The sequence below is a fragment of the Diadema antillarum genome, unplaced genomic scaffold, assembly GCF_040938485.1.
Source record: "Diadema antillarum isolate AM-2024a unplaced genomic scaffold, OU_Dant_1.0 seq00001984_RagTag, whole genome shotgun sequence".
Lineage (NCBI taxonomy): Eukaryota > Metazoa > Echinodermata > Echinoidea > Diadematoida > Diadematidae > Diadema > Diadema antillarum.
The window spans coordinates 317,460-333,162 of record NW_027272642.1 but is presented as its reverse complement, the minus strand read 5'-3'; the positions used below and the strand labels follow the sequence as shown (position 1 = coordinate 333,162).

The following is a 15,703-nucleotide window of genomic DNA, read 5'->3' as shown; positions in this document are numbered from 1 at the left end:
GAGAGAGAGAGAGGAGTATGGGGGGGGGGTAATTTGAGATCCTCCTGTTTGAATCTGATCTATTGAAAAGCGGCACAAAGGGTGGGTGAGCTCTGCATGGCTGCCTGTTGCAACCTTCACGGTGCGCTGCCTCCCATTGTGCGTCGCCTGTGACTAAGATAGATTGCACTCGGTTCGGTGGGAGTGTGGGACGGGGGAGGGTGGGACGGGGGAGGCGGAGGGAAGTTTCTTCACAGGCAGAGCTCTCTGTAGCATTTACCAGAATGCTAATCAGTCAACTGTTATATGTAGGAATGCACCAGAGATTAAGCCCCTGCTTCTCAAAGCGTGTAGTTTCTGCATCCGATAGTACTCAAGTGATACAATGGGGGAAACCATTTGCCTGCCCAGTTCTCAAAGCGTTAAACGCAGCCTTTTGCAGCAGACCTGTTGCTTGTGTTTACAAAACGACCTAGAATCCTCCCAAATGCGTGTCCTCTTTGTAAATTGCCTTGCATATATTCATTGGTAGTGCCTCCATAGCATAGAATTGGGAGAGTGTTGGGGATATTGGCCCTGTTTCCACTTGTCAGTACAAACAAATGTCTGTGCAATTATGTTCTGTGAACTACAGTGACGTGTAAGAATAACTTTCGGTACCGGTACTGCTGTATGTGAGCACACTGTAGCTTTTAATAGAAATGTCAATGCAACCTCACTATTAAAAGAGGAACCAATTGGACTTAATTGTCCAGAGGCTCAGAATATGAACAATAGATCAGCTTCTAGAAATGTTGTCTCAGATTTTTACTGCAACCGATTGACATATTGCCGTACATGGATGTACCGTAGATAACCACCGAATTAATACCAGGGTAAGTGTTTTAGTGGTAGCCATGATGAAAATATTGTTGGCATGCAGCTGTACGTACAGTAGTAGGGATTTGAACCAACAACCTCATCACCATTCAGGCATTCATTAATTTAAGCAGATTTTGACTACAAACTACAAGATATTTGTAGAGTGTAATTACAAGTATGCACCTGTAAGTATAATTTAGGGAATAGGTCAAGGGAAGGTTTGAAACTCCAAGATTAGAATCTGAAATTACTTTGTGAAGTGGTTCAAGGGATGATTTGCAGATCTGCAGTCCAACTTTCAATTTGTGCAGTGCTGCAACAAACTACAGGTATATGACAAAGCACTACATGGCGATGAATTGTAAAGTCACCAAGTGTCAAATGTTTGGCATCAGAGTTTTGGTCATTCTGTTCAAACAACAATAGTGTAAATGAGTTATTTCTGATTTTGCAGACTAAAATGAAAGAAAGAAATAACGAAAGACTATAAACACAAGAAAAAAAAAAACACACACAAAAAAAACACACAGAAAAAACCCTTTAACATATTATGTATGGTACCCAATCCTGCTGTTATGAAAGTTGAGGGTTGAGTATGAGATGAGTTTCATATTATTTCCCGAATTTATGATCACTAGCTTGTGATGAATTAAAAAAGAAAAAGAAAAAAGAAGAAGAGTAGAATGAATTCAATTCCTGATAAACCCTTTGAGTCATAAATTGAAAGGAATAGAGACTGGTTTATGAGGGATCTGGCATACCCTGATGTGTGTTTAGTCATATGTACGAGTGCATGTACAGTATTTGTAGTATGTACATGCATATAATATGATACACATTAAAAGACAAGTTCACCTTCATAAACATAAGGATTGAGAGAATGCAGCAATATTAGTAGAACACATCAGTGAAAGTTTGAGGAAAATTGGACAATCGATGCAAAAGTTATGAATTTTTAAAATTTTTGTGTTGGAACCGCTGGATGAGGAGACTACTACAGCTTGTGAGTCATATGCGTACAACAGTATAAAGAAAATGTAAAGAAAATTCGACATATTTTCACTTTTTTCGCATAATAAAAGAGCACTTGACTTGCCTCTTTCTAAAGGCAGGGGGAATAATATTACCCATAACATTTGTCGGTAACGAGTCGGGGGAATGTGTACTTTTTTCAAAAGATGAAATTTTGTGAAATTCTCTTTTTATTTTCCTTACATTGTTGTACGCATGTGACATCTAAGTTATTCACACACTGCAGTAGTCTTCTCATCCAGCGGTTACTGCACAAAAACTTCAAAAATTCATAACTTTTGAACGGATTGTCCGATTTTCGTCAAACTTTCAATGATGTGTTCTACTAATATTGCTACATTCTCTCAATCCTTATGTTAATGAAGGTGAACTTGTCCTTTAAGCTGTTGAGGATGGACTGATTTTGCTATAGCACGCATTTCCCATAGACACCTGCCAGAGTATTTGCGGGACTCGTCTTCAACGGTTTAAGATACTATTTTCTGCACATTGGAATTTATACTAACCTGACGAAATCATGAACATAGAAATTAAAAATTGCGACAGGAAAGGAAATTATATGAATTTTTAGCAGGATGACATGTATGCCATTCTTGTGTTGAATGACATCATACCTTATATGAACTGTAGAGTTGGCAGTTGTGCCAAATCGAAAGCTTAAGAATGGAAGCATATTAGTACATGTATTTCCATAAAGATCGTACTATTGTAAACCTGTACAAGTATGTACAATGAACCCACTGTGAAGGGGGCCGAGAATACTCGGGCAGGTGTCTATATATATGGGAAATGCGTGTTATAGCAAAATCCATCCGTCCTTAACAGGTTAAAGGTCATGGTAAACCCGTTGAGGAGGAGTCCCGAGTATGCTCAGGCAGGTGTCTATGGGAAGTGCGTGTTGTAGTAAAATTATACCATCCTCAACGGGTTAAAAGAACAAGGCACACATACAGTGTAGCTGTAGTTATTGTGTGATTGTATGTATGGGGTTCGGTGGCAGAACTGTACCTGTCCACGTATATTGTACTTAGTGTAAATGTCATGATTGTTTTGTTATCTATTACGATTGTACGGTGTATGTGCAGGGCCCCCAGGAAGAACAGTACCTGCCCTCTGATGGGGCTACCCTGTTAAAATAAGACTGAATAAAGAGGTAAAATAAAATACATGTATGCAAAGCTGCCTACTTTTACTAATGATAATTGTCCTTCTTTCCTCACATCCCTTAAACCCCCCCCCCCCTCCCCCACTGAATGTCTAGACTCCGACTCGCCACCCCCCTTGCCAGACCGAAACTACTACGACGTGGACCAGGCCGGAGAGTACACCCAGCTGCGGAGAGATGCGCCGCCTCCGAAACCTCAGAAGCACAGAGAGACGGACTACAGTCCGCCGCAGCCTGATTATGTGAGACTTATAGAGTTTTTAAATCTTTATATACTGTAAAAATGGATATTTTTCTGTGACTGATTTTTCGCGCTCGGCTACAATGTAGGTATTAAAGAAGAGTTTTGCATGTTTTTGATTCTGCGGAATCAAGACATCAACTATTAGAACATGCTCTGGTATGGCAAGCAAAAATATTTGTGTGCTTTTGCTTTCGTGCTAGTTTCTGGTTGCATGAAATGCGCGAAAATGTTGACACCGCGAACATTTCCACCTTTACAGTAGTGGGGGGGGGGGGGGGATTCACGGGTGGTACGATTAATTCGCTGCCCGCTGGGATACAGTCGAACACCATGAATAGCGGTGGTCAGCGAAAGTGTGCATCAAAGCGTCGACTCCTTTTGAGATTCTTTGGCTGTGTGTGTGCTAATATGTAGAAATCACTGACAAAGCTGTACACAGTTCACTTCAGCTGTGTGAAACAGTTATGTTAAAAATACAAATTGAAATCAATAGCTTTCCTCTTTGGAGTAGTTGTAAATGATTGCAATAATCTGTAGTGGAGGTTATTTGTATTTACCAGCTTGGTTGTATAATGATAATCTGGACTGCTGTGTACACACACAAGTATCCTTTGTGAATGTACAAATGTAAAGCAAGAATTAGTAATTACGATAGAATTAGTACCCTGTAGTTGCAAAGCTCAACATTTCAGATGTAGAAATTCATCCATGAAGCCAAATATCAATTAGTTCAAGGTCAAGCAAACTGGTTGAGTTTGCGAATTATCAGACGAAGACATTTCCTCCTTGAATTTTCCTGTCATACGAATTTGTCATTTTGTTTTACTATTCGCTTTTTTTTTTGTAGGATGCAATGAACGAGGGTCCAGGCAATACGTCCACCGATGCCAGCGAGGAAGGCCGCGGCAGCATCTACGAGGTCTTGTCCACGGCCAAGAGCGGGTCGCCCATTCACGGTAGCGATTACCCCGCCCCACCCCACCACGTCTCCATCCAACTCCACATCAACGAACCCGAGGACGACCTCAGTCTGGTGAGTTTGTCGCTGACTGGATGATCCCTCGTTGAGACAGCTGACATGGCATGAAGCTGAAAAATGTTTTACTAAAGACACATTGTAATCACAGATTTCTGATTTCTGGTTTCTGACAATTCGCTTCCGGTAAACTGGAGTGAAAACAAACAGTCATCTATTTGTATGCGGAGCATGAGCATGAATGCAGTGAGTATGTGGTGATACAAGACAATACAGTTCTGCATTTGCAACACAAAATTGGACGGTCGGCATTCAGAATCCTCAATCTACCATTCCCTTCCGTGATTTGTCAATAGAATTTCTTGTGGCAATCAGAAATGTTCGGATAGACCATATCTCATGGTTTCATGGAATCACAAAGCAACTTACCAGAGAAAAGTAGATAATTTTGCCTCAAAAGTGTACCGATCGATGGTTTGTTTTTAGGGTTTGTTTTTAGGGTTTGTTTTCACAGACTGGATGATCCCTCGTTGAGACAGCTGACGTGGCATGAAGCTTGAAAATGTTACTAAAGACACACTATATTCACATATTTCTGATTTCTGATTTCTGACACGTCGCTTCCAGTAAATTGGAGTGAAAACAAGCAGTCCTCTGTTTGTATGCGGAGCGTGAGCGTGAATGCAGTGCATATGACTCTACGTGATGATACAGACAAAACTGTCAGTTCTTCGTTCACAAAATTGGACGGTTGACGTTCAGAATCCTTGATCTACCATTCCCTTCCACGATTTGTTACTAAAATTTCTTGTGGCCCTTATAAATGATAAGATGTAAATGTACACAATATCTTGTGGTTACATCGAATTACAGGGCTAATCAAGTGTAAGGAAGAAAAGTGTACACTTTTGTCTCAAAAGTACACTGATCGATCAACTGTTTAGGGCTTATTTCCACTCCAGTTGCCACTCCCTGTGACAACGTGTCACATAGGTAACCAGATTTCTGACCATGAGAACAGTTTGCAGCATTGAATTCTAATGATTTAGATTTTTCAACAAACATACTGCCATTCATGTAATTCTAAACACGTAAGGGTCACTGATGTTGGGTCCAGCACAAAATTTTTGCAATAGGCGAGTTCACAATTAGCTATGATTCAAATAACCTCAAATTTCGAACCATGCAAAATGAAACAAGGTGTAAAGCTTGATATCACCCTCTTACATGTTTGTGATCCAAAATGTTTTTATGTTATTCAACAAGCTCCCTTGAAAGTTTAGAATAGGGAGCTTTATATTTGTGATGTGGACGTTTAGACGACGATTGCATTAGCCGTTCTCCTCTCTCCCTGCATCGTGTTGCAAAGAAGCTACAGTGGTTGTATAGATTACTGGAGAATGCAGCCTCTACACAATAAATTAGTGCCCCCGTATAATCACTGCATCAAGTACATGTAGCTCTCTGCATAGTGAATTGAGCTAATGCGAAAATGGCCCAGAACGCATAGTGAAAACTCCGAGAACGCGAGATCGATTTTGATATAAAAGGAATTTGTGCGCATACTCAGAACTCTTTTTTTTTTTCCTGTGAATGTCCATGGTGTGAAGATCTAATGCTTTCTAGTGTTCTATCACTGTAATATCAAATGATCGTTCAGGCACTGTTCATGGCTTTCCTCACTACAACTCTGTGTCTCAATATGTTGTTTTTCTCAGTTGACCTTTATATCTGCTCATATGCAGAATGTGTAACTTTGAACTGGCTTCTTGTGCAAAAGTTTCCACTTTTACGGAAGGGGATTATCACAAAGATGTAAATTAGCCTGATGCCTCATAGAGAGAACACATGCCATACCAGCTTCATGTAAAGCAGTGGGTTAAAGTCAAATTGTGTATTTTTAATGCACAGTGAAAGAATCTGCTTTCATTGTTACTCAAAGTTTGCTGAAGAAAATCAATACTTAAAAATCTGAACCCATCCCAATATCTAAGTTCACAGCTAAGTCAGCTGTGACGCTTCTTTGTTCCTGAGTATGTTTCTGTAGTGCATTGCATTTCATTGTTTAGTAAACTATTGTATCGTATTGTGTTCGATCTCTTGCATGCTTGATTGCATGTAAATATCAAAATCAATATTCTCGTAAACTTGTATTTGGTGGCAGACTTTCCAAATGTTTCTGTGGCAGATTTGTAAAAATAAGCTGAACGAAATTATATGCTATCAAAGAGCATGGTGTCTGGAAAATCCACAGATGTCAAAATCAGGAAATCAGTATTCAGCCGTTAAATCAGGCATTTGGTGACACGTCTCGAGCAAAGTTGTGGCTTTTAATACTAGAGTGGTAGATATCAGTAGTGCCCAAAACACAAATTGTGTTTTACAAATGCATTCCAATGACAGACAATTTTTCGTCCCTCATTCCATGTAGGATGGGAGCTTTAAACTGTAAGTGCTCTGATGATGTTTTTGACACAAGATACAATATAAAAAGTGTGATTGCAAAACGAGTCAACTCCACTTTTGTCAAATTGAGAAATTTTATGATCAAACCTGCTAAAAAAAAAAAAACACAAAGAAAATAATGTAGAAAATATAGATATTTGTATTGATTTCAAGAATACTCCTTGTCGTGTAACAAGTGAGGCATCTCTGGAAAGGTTTCATTTTGCTCTGTTTGATGACAGACTTACCTTAAAATGTTTAAAAATGGCAATTAACCCATTTTGCAATCAAATTCTACATATGAGAAAAAATGGGAAATGTTCTACTCAAGAAGTATTGCAAACAGTGTTTGCATAAATGTAATGAGTCAGTCTAATGGGGATGGTATTTGCCATTAAAGGTTATGTTTACATCTGAGTACATACCACAATTTGAAGTGATTGCATCCTGCCACTTATCAGTGGGTGGTGTGAGATGTGTTTTATCTTCCGTGTGCACTGTCCTCCGGCTGGTTCAGCGGTTTTCACGCCGAGGCGGTCACGCGGAAACTGCAGCCTACAAGTTTCCACCGTGTGTGGTCTAATTCTGCAGTGTGGAAATATGACACATTTTGGTGACAGTTATAGCCATGCTCCTTCTGACAGACCAGCAGTAGTATACTCCTCCCCCCCCCCCCCCCCACACACATGCACATCAGAACGTAGTGCAAGGACATTACAGTAGCTGATTGACAAGCTGAGTTAATTCTTTTCTCTAGCAGACATCCTTTGAAATAACGAAGGAAAGCAAAGGAAAGCAAAAGAAAGTGAAACAATTGAATACCTGTAGATACAATAGAAATATTATTTCTGTTCTCTTATTAAAGCATACATGACTTTTGAGATAGGAGGTCTTGTCATCCCATGAGCGATACTGTAAAACCTGCTATTTTCACATGCATAAAGTTTTGATGATTTCACGAGGAGCCCAGATTTGTGAAAGTAAAATGCACACAATATTATGTTTCTTTGAAATCTTTGAAGGGTTCCATGGTGGTAGAACGTTGGGTGGTAGAAGGCTTCACGGTGCTCCACGCATTCCCTTGAGCATGGCGAAAACATGCTTGCCGTAACGTCGGGATTGGGTAGTCCCTTTTCAGGGCCACACACTTTATGTTTCTTTTCTACACAATGCATTGAATGCCAGGGGCAATTTACGAAAGTTTCATGCTGCAAAAAAAAAAAGAAAAAAGAAAAAAAAAAGCAGTAGGCTCTAATTCGCAAAAATTCTTGCCACAAATGTTTCTGGTTTTACAATACAGTGGAATGAGAAATAATGACTCATGATGTGTTTATTTTTGTTTTTTTCTTTTCCGTCCTTTCTCTCTCCCTCCTTGTCTCTCATCCCACAGACGGATGTGAACACGACCTGCGAAGGAGAATATAACCTCGATCACGAGGACGACCAGGACCTAGACGCCTACGAGCTCCTGTCCGAGGCCATGACGGGGGGCAGTCCCTCCAAGGGTCGTCCCAAGCCCAAGCCCAGGATAACACCGACCAGCTCTTCCGCCTCTTCCGTGCCTTCTACTGAAAGTGGTAATGAAGCGTTCAAAGGGACCAGAAAACCTCCTCTACAGTGATGGTACAATTTTGGTTGAGATGAGGCTTCAGGTTTCCAACTTTTTTTTTTTGTGAGAGATAGAGAGAAACCTCGTACGAAAGATGAAAGCACATACAATAATTCTCAGAGTAATTCAAAGTTTATTTGATGAAAATTTGGTTTTGAAATGGCTGCGATATTTCCAAAACAAAGTGTTCCTCATAAAAGATGGGACTCACCTAGTGACATAAGGATCTAAGGATCTACATAAGGTCCTCTGTCGACGGGCAAAAAGAATCTCATTTGGGGGACATTGAAGGTATTTAGAGAATTCCAGACTGAAGGAACGGGTTAAGATCTTGTAGCCTTGGGAAATGGGGGTGGTCTGATTGCATCGGTCCCCATTCTTGGCCCACCAGGGTACATTCAAAGCCACAAATAGCACCCATCAGCCACTGTACAGGCTTGTATGTGTCAGCAAATACATAGGTGCATTGAATCGCCCGCTCAGGGCATTAACCTCCCCCCCCCCCCCCCCCCCCCCCCCCCCCCCCCCCCCCCCCCCCCGATGGCAACATGGGTTGGGAGACATTGTTCCACCATTCATAATTTTGTGACTTTTTCAAAAGTGATTTATATACAATGTATAACCTTTAACCTATGAGAGAGATTAATCATGAAAACACACAAATGAATGGAGACGTTGTGTGTTCTACATTCTTGCAGCCTTGTATTCTTTTTCTAATAGTCACACTTGATACAGATATGAAGATTGTTTAATCCTGGTTCCAAGATCTAACAATTTCTGCCTTGAATCCTTTACAGCCTCACCTTTACACAAACCAGTGCCTTTACCACGCCGCGGCAAACCTGTCCCCGCCAAGCGATCCCCGGGCTCCATCAGCTCGCAGCCGAGCACTCCGTCCGAGGAGCTGACGTCGTCCACGGCGTCCGAGCACTGGGAGGGGAGAGGAGGGGGGGCGTTGGAGCGCCCCGGCACGCCGGACCAACCCCCACCTTCGCCCAACACGGCCATGATGGGCATCCACGCAAAGCTCAGTGCTTCAGAGGTAAGCCAACTCATCATTTACTACACTTCCTACTCTCCCTCACACCTTTAACTCTTTATGTGCCACGTTCACACGCCCGACTCAGTCGACTGCGTGCCAACTTCGCATATTCTGCTCAAACGTACAAACCCGCCCAAACCGATTGATAAATTGCCAAATGCCACAGTTCAATGAAAGCGTTTCTCGCGATTCCATTCCTCTCGCACATAGCTTTTGCATTTTATGTGGTGAATGACCGGCAATCGGTGTTCCCTACTGGATTCTGCATTTAAATTCTAGGTTTCTGTCTCTGTTTTGTGTGCAAAAGTCATGCCTTTACAATAGATCTAGTAGTCATTTGAAAAAAAAAAAACAATCATAGATTTGTCATACATTTTACATCAAAGCAAAGCTTGGCATTTTTTTCTACAACATTGCTCACTACATGTCGAGCTTAACAGAAATCTATAAAAGTTACATAGATTTGAAAAATAGAATATTTTCCCAAAGCATGACAATAATGTCAGAATAATGTTGCACACAGCGGGTTTACACCATGGCACATCCAGAGTTAAACTCTATGTGTGCTGCAGCGTAAGCCCCATTTACGGCACATTACTCTGAGATCATAACACATGAGCGCTTTTGGAAAACATTTTTTGTTGTTGTTCAAAAGCCATATAACTTTTTATAGAAGTGTTTATATTAAAGACGCAGTACAGTAGAGTTGTAGAGAAATCTACAAGCTTTGCTGTGATTTAAATTTCATGACAAAGCTACGTGTATGGCTATGGCACTTTCACCTTTACTAGCATATTGCGGTTTATCCATCAGTTTATGCGTATTAACTGTGCATTTGAGCACAATGCGCAAAGTTGGCAAGCTGTTGACTGAGTCAAGTATTCAAATGCGGCACACAAAATGTTTACACATGCATGATACCTTTTTGGTTGTTGTTTTTAAGCTGAAGAAACCCTTGGTGGTATGGTTTGCCTACAACTCATCTTTTTAAGCCTACCCTAGACCTACTGCTAACAAACTCGATGATGCTTGGATCCTGTTGTTGCTGACTTTGAATAGTTTCTGGCACAAATTATTTTGTAGGATGTCTTTGTAAATGTGTCATGATTATTGGAGGTGCAGTATTGGAGGGGACACAGTTTGCACATTCGTGCAGCAATTCTGTACAATGTACCATGTTTTAGTAGTCTTCGCATACATGGTTACTAACAAGTACATGTGTATGTACGACATTCAAATGGACAGCAGGTGATATGTTATCTTTTCTTCTTTTTTTTGTGACTTCAATCTGTTCATTGACATTGTACAAATTTTCATGAATATTATTATTTTTTCTTCAAAGAAAACACATGATGGCTTTTTTTCTCAGATTCACAGTATGGGTATGACACATTCATTTTTCAGTGTATACAGTTGTATTTGTAAGCTACGTGTGACAACCACTCTCACTTCATACAGATTTTGTTATCTTTGATATATTCATCAAATGAATTACCCCAGTCACATTTTGATGTACCAATGTACCACGTGTATGTATTTTCGTCACTTAATAGGAACACCCTATCCCCTGTGTTTCAATGCTACGGCTTTTTGTATCGTAGATTTTCTATACCACTTGTGGAATTATTAGATGGTGTAAAGCTATCCTTAATTTGTTGATGCATAATAATACACACCACCATACATTCTACATGTACATGTGTACATGTATACCAGCATCTCCACACAAGTCATAATTCATAACCAGAATTTAATGGATTGATATCATATTTCTGTTGACTTGGAGGTCATGTTCCATCATTCGTGGATCTTTGTCAAACCAGGTCGAGATCTGGAAAGATAATGTCTTCCTTTCATTGCTTAAAGGGACTGTACAGTACTGGTTGAGGTAGGAATTCATGTTTTGAACATTCTTAAGTGAAATAATGAAAAGCCTCTCATGAAATATGAAAGAGCATGTGATTTCAAGAAGGATTCAACATTTATTTGATGAAAATTGGTTTTCAAATGGCTGAGATATCAAAAAAAGTGCTGATAATAAAAGGCGACATGCCCCAACTTTATTAGTATCTCTTTGTTTCACCTTGTTTTTGGATATCTCAGCCATTTCAAAACCGATTTTCATCGAATAAACTTTTGATACCCATTAAAACCGCATGCTCTGTGACATCTCATAGAGTGGTTTCTGAATATCTCACAAAACGTTAAAAGCTAAATCTTCACCTCGACCAGAACTGTACACACCCTTTAAAGGGGAAATCCAGTCCAGATATAAATTAGTCTGACAAGAAAGAGCGAAATATTACGAATTTAAGGGTTAAAATTTCATCGAAATCGGGTGAAAAACAACGAAGAAACGACATTTTGAAATTTCGCTAATTTTTCAGGAAACAGCTTTTGAATGGTCAATATGAATATGCAAATGGAAAAGTGAGCATGTCATACTCTCACAACTTGCCATATAGTTTGTACACAACAATTTGAAATTTCCAGTTTTTCATTCAAATGCTATTATGGCCAAGGCTCAAATCCTGGTATACAATGTATCTATAAACTGATCACTGTTCTGAAGTTATTCAGCCAGGAATAACATCATGTTTCAGACTTCAATGACAGAAACATTGACTTTTCATCATTTTTTGTACACGATCAATGGAAAATTCTGAGGTTATGACATCGTTAGCTCACTCATTTGCATATTCATATCCACTGTACAAGGACTGTCTTGCAGAAATTAGCAAAAGTTCAAAATGTCATAACTTCCTTATTTTTCATCCGATTTCAGTCAAGTTTTTTACCATTGAACTCGAAAGATTTTTTACTCTTTTTTATCAGACTAACTTATATTTGGACTGGATTTCCCCTTTAAAAGCCTGGTAGCATGGGGATTCATGGTTGGCCCAATTCATTCGCTACCCACTGGGTTACACTTGTACATTAGAAAACCATGAATAACACCAGTCAGCGAATGCATATGCACCAAAGTTTATGCTCATCGGTAATGGTCGACTCTAGTCGAGATTGTTCAGCTGTGACTGTGTACTTTACTCACAGATCAGTGATAAAAATGGACACAGTTCGTTACAGGGATTCTTAAATTCATCCTGAGCTGGCCAAGCATTTCTTCTCCATGGATTCCCATGCTACCAGGGTCTGTAATGTTCTGTAAATGTGTTAGAGAGGCTACCAAGTAGCTGCTACATGTGCATACTGTACTTTGAAACAAATCGCAAGAGATGTCGATGTTTGATTTTGTACTTTTGTTCTCTTCTCTTTTATTTTCTTTTGACTTCCTTGATACTTCTGTCTCTCTTTTTCATTGAAAAATTTATTTCATCTGAACTTTCAACATCATTTTGTCTCGACTCTGATCTTGCCCATGACATCAATGGCTACGTTCTCACATGACAAAATTTTATCATGCAGGAGGAATATTTCGTCTGAAAATAAAGGCCAGATTTCTCACAAACAATTTAAATCTAGTCTGTGGATTATGCAAATTGTGAAAGTGTACACGTACACGTAAATGCATGTGACCCATTGTCTACACCAAGGTATCCTATAATGGATGCAAGCTACACTGTGTAAATTGTGCGTACAGTTGTATGAAAGTAACTCCTGTTTTGCCTATTTTTCCGGTCGGATATTGGATTTTGGCTATGGACTTGATTTAAGCTCTGTTTGTGAATTCTAGTGAAAGTGTTGCTACAAACATACATGCACATGCACATTGGCCAGTTTTTCTGCAGTCTTTCTCCGTACATGTTCAAGTTTCACTGCCATAGATGTTATTAAAGGAGGAAAGCCGAATGCATGTGTTTATATCAGCAGCTTCTCATGGCCCAGGATAGACAGAATAATAGGACAACAATAGATTAGGAAATGTCAAGATAGAATGCATGTGAATAGAAGACAGAGCATACAAGTAGATAATGTAGAACAGATGAATCGTAGGTGAAAAAAAAAAAAAGAAAGGCAAAAAAAAAAAAGGTAACTCTGTGCCACAATTTAGGTGGAATAGACCCAAGAACATAGAGCGGAGCCACTGTCGTCAGTTGGTAACCCTCAGCTAAGACAGAACCCTGGTGTGCTATGCATAATATCTATGGAAAATTTGCCTTTTATTTTGCGAGGTAACAAGTTCGTCAGTTGAATTTTATGGAATCAGATAATGACATGGAATACTCCCTAATCCAGTTCAGTTTACAGTTCAGTTGTGTTCTTTCTTGTTTCTATATTAATAAAACATCAAATGACAAGGATCTTTTTGAAGGTGTTATGTAAAACAAATAGATGTTTTTCATTCGTGCAATGGACAGAATATTTCATTCCCCTGAAAGATGACATTATTAATTGGCTGCGCCTCATTGAATGGATCATTTCATCTCTCTCCTCATCAAATATTCTGTCCATTGCACTCACAAATATTTCATTATTTGTCCACCAGTGTGCTGCAGTGTCAAGAATTTTTATACCTTACAGGGTCACATCCCCACAAGTGCATATGTACAGACATGCGAATTCATACAAATCTATTTGCATCATGGTTTCATAGAGAATGCATGATGATTCAATTCCAACAATTCAACAATGTCAGAATGTCCGTGCATTCATAACCCCTTTGTTTGCGCACAGATAGACGAGTGATTTCATACAAATCTATCGCTGTTGTCATTTAAAGTGAAATCTATGGCAAATGCACAGGAGTAATTCAAACAAGTCACATTGTTCATACATTGTACATTCATAAACCCCATTATGAGCAAAATGTGTACATGTGGAAAATGTATACATGGTTCATGCATTCAAAACTCCATTGTGTATGTACAGCCATATGGTTTCATACAAATCTATCACTGTTACCAAATTATAAGGGATACATACAATTCAGACTATTTCAATGGTTCAGTCATCTCACAAATGCATTCATACACACTGTACATTGTACTTGTGACGAAAGATCATTGATAGCTTTCAGGAGTATTTTTTTTTTTTTTTTTTGGTCAATCATGTAAAAATGATATTGTCATAGAGATGTTTTATGTAGTATTTGATCTGCATATTTAGCAACTTTGTCCTTTCCTTAATACATTTTACATTGTAGATTCCAGTGCTGCCAACTGCTACAAGTGTAGAAGTGTATGTTGTTTTTTCTGACTAAACCTCCCCCCCCCAAAAAAAAAAAAAAAAAAAAAAACAAACAAACAAACAGTTATTTCACATGCAAAATACAGTGTAAGTTCACTTTTCCCATTTTTAGTGGAAATCAGATATATTTCCCCATGAAATTCTTGTTTTTAATGTGCATCAGAGTTCATTTATTCATCATGAGTATTATCAGCATCATGATTATTTGGATATACAGAGATCAGTAGCTCTGTTTATTAAACATGGTTTCTGTCTGAATCAGAATCTTCGTCCCCCAAAACTGTTTTTTTGTGTGTGTGTGCAACCATGCTTAAACTGTTCACACATGAGTCAGTGGGTATCTGTCATTTTTCCCACAATACAAAACAGTTTTAAATCCACAATCTTTCCACATGAACACGCAATGACTTTGCATTGCTTTATTTGTTGCTTCTTTTTCTTCTCTATGCAAATATTTCTGCGATGAGTTTGTCCTAGAAATACCCACACAAGTTGTACACATACACGTATTAAAAAGTAGGGTGTTGCTTGAAGAACAGTGAGTGATAGATAAAAAGAGAGAGGGAATAAACCATGTCTGTAACACATTCAAATATCAGATTCTGTGCATACATTGTACTTTCTTCACAAAAAGGAAAGATTTCCTTTTTAAATAACCATTAAAGGGACTGTACAGTACTGGTTGAGGTGGGGATTCATGTTTTGAACATTCCTAAGTGAGATAATGAGAAACCTCTCATGAAATATGAAAGAGCATGTAATTTTAAGAAGGATTCAATGTTTATTTGATGAAAATTGGTTTTCAAATGGCTGAGATATCCCAAAAAGTGATAATTATGAAAGGCAACATGCCACGCCTTTTATTAGGATCTCTTTGTTTCACCTTGTTTTTGGATATCTCAGCCATTTCAAAACCAATTTTCATCAAATAAACTTTTGATACCCCTTAGAATTGCATGCTCTTTGACATCTCATAGAATGGTTTCTGAATATCTTGCAAAACGTTAAAAGCTAAATTCTCACTCCGACCAGAACTGTAAACACCCTTTAAGCTTATAGGTGGCTTGCCCTACCTAGCAACTACTGATGAATGTTGAATGAATGTACACCTGCTTGAGAAACGTGGAGAGAACAGGTGGATGAAATGATTTATTGCTATGCTGTAGGAAAGGAAACATCCATGGATTTTAATACATTTAAAA

At 39.0% G+C, this 15,703-nt stretch overlaps 1 protein-coding gene across 1 annotated transcript in view; it reads left to right on the top strand.

Annotated features, from left to right (window-relative positions):
• The window catches only part of LOC139713490 (uncharacterized), a 118,132-nt gene that overhangs the window by 2,224 nt on the left and 100,205 nt on the right, over positions 1-15,703 (top strand). The window contains exons 2-5 of the mRNA XM_071625217.1: positions 3,134-3,279; positions 4,129-4,314; positions 8,093-8,279; positions 9,109-9,353. Coding sequence (XP_071481318.1) covers positions 3,134-3,279; positions 4,129-4,314; positions 8,093-8,279; positions 9,109-9,353 — 764 coding nt within the window. The remainder of the gene's footprint in view (positions 1-3,133; positions 3,280-4,128; positions 4,315-8,092; positions 8,280-9,108; positions 9,354-15,703) is intronic.